Source organism: Mercurialis annua, linkage group LG8 (assembly GCF_937616625.2).
Source record: "Mercurialis annua linkage group LG8, ddMerAnnu1.2, whole genome shotgun sequence".
Taxonomy (NCBI): Eukaryota; Viridiplantae; Streptophyta; class Magnoliopsida; order Malpighiales; family Euphorbiaceae; genus Mercurialis; species Mercurialis annua.
The window spans coordinates 29824441-29832460 of NC_065577.1; the positions used below are offsets into that span (position 1 = coordinate 29824441).

The 8020-nt window shown below is 30.7% G+C and overlaps 1 protein-coding gene across 1 annotated transcript; it reads right to left on the minus strand.

Moving 5' to 3' along the window:
• Nucleotides 1–1626: 1626 nt before the first annotated feature.
• On the minus strand, nucleotides 1627–5365 carry LOC126661314 (probable flavin-containing monooxygenase 1). Its single transcript, XM_050355134.2, has 5 exons — nucleotides 4928–5365; nucleotides 4428–4665; nucleotides 4011–4186; nucleotides 2499–2857; nucleotides 1627–2128 (listed from the first exon to the last, which is right to left on the minus strand). Exons 1-5 carry the CDS (start codon nucleotides 5363–5365, stop codon nucleotides 1786–1788), a joined length of 1554 nt encoding a protein of 517 aa, XP_050211091.1. The 3' UTR covers nucleotides 1627–1785.
• Between the last annotated feature and the right edge of the window lie 2655 nt (nucleotides 5366–8020).

Sequence of the window (8020 nt, forward strand, 5' to 3'; positions counted from 1 at the left end):
CATGTCAACTTTCTGATGACTCACACGTCATACGTCAATAACTGACGTCACAAAGATATAGGGTATTACATTTACATTGAAGTCCCTCTCTTTTGATCAAGCTGTCGTGATTTTTAGAGGGTTTTCAAAGGAGGAAATTTATGCTGGCCTTTGTATTTGTGGTGAGAACAAAACTCCGGGTCTTGACAGATTTAATCATTTTTTATAAGCGAGCTTGGTAGATTATAAAGAAGGATACTATTAATATTATTTCAACTCTCCATAGCACAGGCTCGGTTCCTTTTGGTTTGGACATGTCATTTCTAGTGCTTGTGCTTAAGTTTACAAGGTGCATGCGATGTTAAGAATTTTAGACCAATTAAATTGATTAATGGGCTTTTCAAATTGGTTTTGAATGTTCTTGCTTTAGACTTTTCTGAATTCAGGAATATGTAAATTGACGTAGAAAAATGTTTGTTTATCTTTACGATGTGATGAACTTAATGTTACTTCTCTGAATCATAAGAGTCGTTGTCTCTTATTCAAGTTGATTTAAACAAAAACCCTTCTTCTCAGTGGTGTACAATCATTACAAATGGTTAAGATATTGCTTCATGGGCTGATTTAAATTAGATTGTTGATAGTAATAAAAGGATTTTTCATATATGGAGGGGCTATTAACAACTTATATAAGCAATATGAATTTCTGGAAATTCTTCCAATCTCAAGTTTGGTAAAGGCTGTTCAATTCGTTTTTGGTGTGATATTTGACTTGGTTCAGATAATCTATCCAACTCATTTCATGATCTTTTTTGTCTTGTCTATGCTTCCTTCGACGAGGGTGGTGGACGTTTTTGACTCAGGCAATCTTTTTTAGTCGTGTTTCAATTGTCGGCTTCGATTGAAGGCGACCACAGAAAATATGAGAACTGAAAGAGTTATTTTGGACCCTCAAGCTTTGTTGTCTCCGGTGTTTTTATTCATAAACCTACGAGGCTGCACTGTGATTAAAATATAATTGGACGGTAACCTTTTGATATAACATATTTACAAGCGAGTTGGCTACTACTGCCAGTTCCAGTGGCGGAACCAGAACTCAAACTCAGGAGGGTCGAAATTTTACGTTTCACTATTTAAAAAAAATGAAACTGTTAAAAATGAAAAATATCACTTGTAGGGGCGGTTTAACCGTCCCAACAAGGAAAAAAACCGCCTCTACATGAAAAAATGTATTTTTTTTTTAATTTTTTCCGGCGAGGAGGATCGGCTGACCCTCCTGACCCTCCCATGGTTCCGCCCATGTCCAGTTCCGACTATGGCAATTTGCCTTTCCATTGCTTAACTACAAGTTTTTGGCTTTCGCTATTAAATGAGTTGTCTTGTTGTACCTTATCATAGTAGGAGTAGTATTGGTTAGTTGAGTTTTTTTAATATTATAATTTATTTTTATATTCTTATTATATTTTTCATTAATAAATTATGAAAAACCCTTATTTATACAATTATAAACTTTTGGATTGTTTTTTAAATTATCCAAAAAATGATATATAGAGTGTTTTTGAAATTTTTCAAAGTACTGAATAAATATATTTATTGAAATACCAGAAAATACATTAAAAAGCACTGCAACATATATAAAAACACACTAAAAAATACCAAAAATACAACTAGTTAAGCACAAAAAAGTACTAAAAACACTTAAAATACATTTAAAAAACACAAGAAAAACTCATACATAAAAGGTCAACAGTACACTGGTCAATAGTGCACATATCACGTGTTGACCGTTGTAGATAGACGATAAAATTAAGATGAAGAATAATCCATGGGGCCATAAGGCTGAAACAATTCAGCAATCAATCCCTTCTTCCTCTTTGAATTCCAACCCATATCTTTGCAGAGCTGATCATTATACCAAATGTGAAGTGCTCCAATGCATGATCTTCTATGATACTTCCCTGAGGATTGCTTCATGTAATCCTCCCATTTCTTTATGTTTTCCTCCATTTCTTTAATTCTTGGGAGCTTGAAGGTACTGTCAAGAAGTTCTGCTAGCCATCTACATCTGATCTCTGAGGTGTACAAATTTGCAAGGCTTATTGAGAATCCCACTATTGCTAGTTGTGGAATTCGGGGTTGAATGCATTCTCTGTTGTCAAATAACGTAAAATTAGAATAAATATATTTATCCATTCACAACTATATTTCGTTTGTCAAATATATCATAACTTAAAAATTGCAGATTGATCCATCATCTTTTCGAATAGTGTCAAATATATCTATACTTTACTTTTACCCGAGTCGTGTGATATGTATACGCCAAGTAAGATATGTTTTGTACATATGAATGTATGTTATCACGTCATCTCAACTCTAAACACGTTGTAGATGTATTTGAATTTTTTTTCAAAAATGATGGATCGAACTAGTAAAATTTTAAAATTAAAATGTATTTAACAAATAAGATAAAAAAGGGGTCTAAAATTGTAATCAAGTAAATGTTATAATAAGATGCTAACCTGTATAAAGGAACTGTAGCATCGGGGGATCCTGCAATGAGATCTTGAAAAGTTGGTGATACAAAAATGTCCTTAAGTTTTCCATCGCCTCTAAATCCTGTTGCCAATATGACCAAGTCTATGTTCAGGGGCGCGACCTCGCCGTCGACGCGAACCCCATCTTTGCAGAATCTAATGCTCTGTGATTTTTTCAAAATGATGCTTCCATTTTCAACTCTATCGTAGAATTTTTCGGGCAAAGCCGAGATTGTACAAGAGCTTATTTGCTGAAGAAAACTATGTTTTGGTACCATCCCAAACTTTGCTAGAGGAAGCTTCCACTTAATATAGCTTTCAACAAATTTAGAAGAAATCCATCTCTGTTCAGTGATAATAAAAGATTGATTTAGATAAGCTCCACCTTTCTAGAGATAATTACTATAATCGTCAAAATTATTTCATAAATATTGTTTTTTTTTTTTGATGTTAAATGGGTTAGTATAATAATATATCTTTTGATCTCTAAACTTGTAATTTTTTATATATCTGATCCCTCATCTTTCAGATAAATCTATTTGACATCTCAACTTGTAAATTTTGCTCTTTTAACCTTTGAAAAAGATGATGAGGCATAAATGTGTGATGTGGAAAAAAAAATTACTAACTGAGCTGCCATCTAACTAGACATATCACCAAACTCAAACAAAGAGGGTTCAAATGGATCAAACTAGAAAATATGGTGATCAAATGGGCAAAAGAGTAAAGAAACTTATAAAAAACCAAACTTATAATTTTTCACAAAGAAACTCATTATTATAAAAACAATATTTGAAGTTTAAAAATTATATATTAAGTGTTTTGATTTTTATAATTGATTTTATATCTGAAGTTAATAAGTTTATAATTTTTTAATTTACAGTTTTTTTTTTTGAAAAGGTTAAAAAAAATTCTTAAATTTTAAAACAATTTTTTTAAAAAAATCAAAAATTCACTAATTATACAGAATAGAGAGTAAATTTTTTAATTTTCATACGAAAATATTTTATATAAAAAATTTAAAGTTGGAATGTCAAATTGGTTTAACTGGAAACTGGTTGTTAGATATGATACATCAGGTTAGGTTCACGGGTTTCATGCGCCTTTTTTTTGTTTATAACCAAACGCGTGTCCCACGTGGACAAAAAAAGGTTAAACAATAATGACAATTGTTATTGGTTAAGTAGGTAAAATTTACAAGTTGAGGTGTCAAATAGGTTAAATAAAAAGATGGAGAATCAAATGGGTAAATAGATAAAAAGTTCAGAAGCCAAAAGATGTACTAAACCAATTTTAAGTACTCGTTATTTTTCTTGATAATTTAATACTCTCTTATTGAAATGTCCTTATAATATTTCAGCTACCTAGTATCTAAAATATCAAGGAAGAAGTAAAAAAAAAAAAAAATCTCAAGAAAATTATGATTTAAACATAACCTAGTGATAAGAGTAATTATCTTATAATTTATGCAATATATAAATGATAAAATATTAGTACCATAGGTGAAAGAAATGTTGCCAATAGATTATAAAGAAAGCTCTCGCCAGGCTTATGAACTAGAAGCTCGGAGAAGCGATTCATGTATAGATATGACATAGGCACTCCCCATGGAAGATGATCAGGGATCGCCCACGATTCCGTCTTATATAATATTGTGCAAGGAACTTCCACTCCTGTAATATAATTCAGTGTCACAATTCTTTATTATCAGCCTATGTATAGTACGGAAACGGAAACGGGAAAAATAAAAGTCGATGAAACGACATAAGGTATAAGAATAAATAGGTTATAAATATAGCATTTCAAAATCTTAGTTTTACATTCAAAAATAAAAGAAAATGCCGGAACGTAAAATTCAAAAAGTTTTAATGTAAAATACTAGTTACGAGCTATAAGAAATAGAAAGGTGATCACCATTGGCCGATGAGCACTCCATCGCAATGTCCAATGCAGATTTTTGGATGCCGACGATCATAACCCGCTTGCCTTTAATGAAATTTGACGCAGTTTTGAAATCCATAGCTGAATAATCCATGGAGTGTATTACATCGCCTTGAAATGCCTCAGGGCCTTCGCCCGGGGGAAACTTTGGAATGTTTGGTAAGTCGCTGAACCGTCCTAGACATAGTATTACGAAGTCCATTTCGTAAATCTGCATTCATTCACATACAACTTGGTCAGAAAAACAAGAACTGATCACGTCTTAGATATACTCAGTCTATCACGTCATCTGTGTACTAGTTTATTATATTATCACATGTTATTAAAATTGTGATACTATCATGATTTTGTTTATTATCCTTTTACACATTTGTTTATTAACATAATCTACTTTTGGCAAAAAAAATTTAGTTTCGATAAGTTTAATTTAATAAAAATATTAATAACAACAATTCAGTTTATATATTTTTTACCTTAGTGGAAAGATTGTTAGTATCTTGTACGTTTACAATCCACTTCCTTTCGGAACTAAAAGTTTCGCCATTACCTCCCCAAAGATCCCAACATGCCATCTCTTCTTCAGATGCTCCTTCAAACCTTATATTAACCACTTTGGCATTGAACTGGATATGTTGGATCAACCCGAAATGGCGAGCATACGCTTCGACGTACTCCATCACCTGACGCTGGGTCGGAAACTCTTCGGTGACTGAAGACGGCCACGGAAAATCAGAGAACTGATAGACTTCTTTTGGAGACTGGAGCTTAGTTGTCTCCAGTGTTTTTCTCCACACACCTCCCATTCTGCTCTGAGCTTCGAATACTATCGGCCGGTAACCTTTCGATAGCGCGTATTTACAGGCCAGCAGGCCACTGATGCCAGCTCCGATTATGGCAATATGTTTTTCCATTGCTTCAGTGCAAGTGTTTGGATTCTGCTATTAAAAGGTTGATGGAGGAAGATGAACTGAAACTACGAGTATTTATATGGCCATGTGATAATTTGTTATGTAGTGGTTTATTAGTATTTATTTTTTAAAAAAACGTTCTATTTGATTGTTAGATAAAATCCAACAAACATATGACCTATTTTTGTTTTATATAGTTTTTGAGGAATCTAGCTTTATCATATTCATAACCGATGGTGATTTTATAATTTAAAAAATTAAACATCAATTTTCAATTTTATTTCTTATAAATATTAGTTTCAAACTATAATATTTCTTATAAATATTAGTTTCAAATTTTATAATTTGAGACTAATATATAAACCTCAAGACCAAATGAGTTTGTAAGGCGCTCTTCTGACTTAAGTGAGGTCGCGGGTTCGAACCGTACTCATGTATGCAGTCGTCTAAAAATTTGAAGTCAGATTTTGCCTCTCGTAAGTGATCTACACGGCTTGAGTGAGGATTAGTCTGAATGTGGAAGGCGTAAAAGTGTCGTTTCATAGTTGATAGCCGTTCAGAAAATCTCATAGACCCTGTAACAAAAAAATACCAATAATTATAACTAATTTTAAAGAACAAATAAAAGTAAATTAATTTAAATGAATATAAATAATTTTATAGAATTCAAAAATTACAAACACATATGCACTATTATCTTTTTAACGATTTTTCTCCATTACAACCCTACACATTCAATTGCATAAGTGTTAGATCCTTCTATCAATGACTGTTATAGTGTGGAATGCAAGCTATTGTCTTCGAAACTGGCCGTATTTAATTGGTTAATAAGTTGTTAAATAATAACACCTCAACTACAGTTAGAAAAAAAATTAAAATTATTTTAAGGATATTTTTCTAAATTTTTCCATTTATCATCTTTTTCATTATTGGAAACAAGTCGGTATGGTAATAGTATCGCTGCTAATACTTTTTCTAATTCCCAATAAACATTTGAAGCTTTAATGAAAACCCGATATAAAATCGAATAAAAAAGGTATTTCAATCAATTCACAAAAAAATAATTCAAATCAAACCAAAAGAAGTACCATTATTACCACCGATACCAATTTCAATAAATGCATTAAAATTAAAGCAATCCACAAAAACACAAAGATCAACACACAAATCGTACCGGCCATCGTCGATTTAGCTTTACCATCTTCTTACCTAGTATAAAGTTTTAAGTAATCTGACAAATCGCCATTCTGGATAAAAATAAGAACAAAAATAAAGACTTAAAATATAGTCGTTTATAAATGGTCTACCGCATATACTATTTGCTTCGGGTAACTTATGTGGCTATAAAAGTTAAAGAGTGCTCCGATGATGGAGAAGGTGTGGATGAGAATGAAAACGCCACCGTAAAAAGATACGAATAAGTGAGGAGATTGAGGGAGGAAGAGAGAGAGCGTGGAGAATTATAATTTTATTACTGCATATATATAATGGCCGTGTATGAAGAAGACGTTCATTTGATAAAAGATTGAAATTTTAATTTGTTTATTGTAAGTAAAAATTTAATTAGGAAATATCGAAAAAGAAAAAAAAAGATTTAGTGAAATGGAAGTGAAAAACGGAAGTACTTTTATTCGTCAGTGAATATATATCACGCCACGTTTGATATGACGTGATATTATTTTGACAATCGTTAATACGTCTATATTTTTTAGGGTTAATTACATAAAAAATCACGAACTTTGCATGTAGTTTTATTTTATTCACAATTTTTTAAAAGATGTCGTTTAAGTACACGATCTTTCATTTTGTTTCAAATTTATCATTGAATTAAAATTCGGTTTATTTTTTATGACTAAAAATTCATAATCCTATATACTTTAACTAAAAGATAATAAGATTTGGTGTCGATTTATAATTTGGGTGTTTAATTAACGGTTTAGTGAAAAAATTAGTCAACAATAATATATTGAAATGGTAATTTAAATATATTGAAATGGTACATTTAAACTCTACGGCTTATAAACTAATTTTTTGTTCCATTGGACATTTTAACTATTTTTTTTCTGTTTAACCCCTCATTCGAAACGTGCACATAACGTACGCTGACGTGAGTAAAATTGCTGACATGGCGTTAGTAGAACAATAAAAATAATTAAGAGGTCTAAATGAATAAGAAACAGGGAACAAAAGAGTAAAGTTAAGGGGTCAAAAAATATAGTAAGACTAAATATAGTTCTTATATTTAAAATAAAAAATAATGTATTTTATATATTATTTGAAAAAATTATTTAAGGCTTGATTACTTTAAAAATCATAAAATTTAGCGTATTTTGCAATTTTAACACAAATTTGAGAAATTCAAAATTGATTTGAAAGTTAAAAATTGAAAAAAAATTTGAAAGTTGGTATTTTAAATTTTTTAAAATTGGAAATGAATTATATGTGTATGTACACACATAGCTTTACGTGTTTCACATAAGACTTGAATGTGACTCGCTAATTTAAAATTTATTACTTATTAATTATTTATTGCTGAAATAAAAAATAATCTAACCAAAAAAAGTACATCATTTTCTCTTTTAATGTACTTTTCACTGAAAATATTATTTAAATCATAAATATATATATGTTAAAAATATCACATAAAAATAAAGATAT

What these genes read in the sequence shown, in the direction of transcription:
- LOC126661314 (XM_050355134.2), bottom strand. Translation starts at nt 5,365, where the DNA reads ATGGAAAAACATATTGCCATAATCGGAGCTGGCATCAGTGGCCTGCTG. An exon ending in GGAGTGCTCATCGGCCAATG is followed by an intron (nt 4,187 to 4,427) that starts GTGATCACCTTT and finishes ATTATATTACAG; the next exon opens with GAGTGGAAGTTCCTTGCACA. An exon ending in CAACATTTCTTTCACCTATG is followed by an intron (nt 2,858 to 4,010) that starts GTACTAATATTT and finishes ATCACTGAACAG; the next exon opens with AGATGGATTTCTTCTAAATT.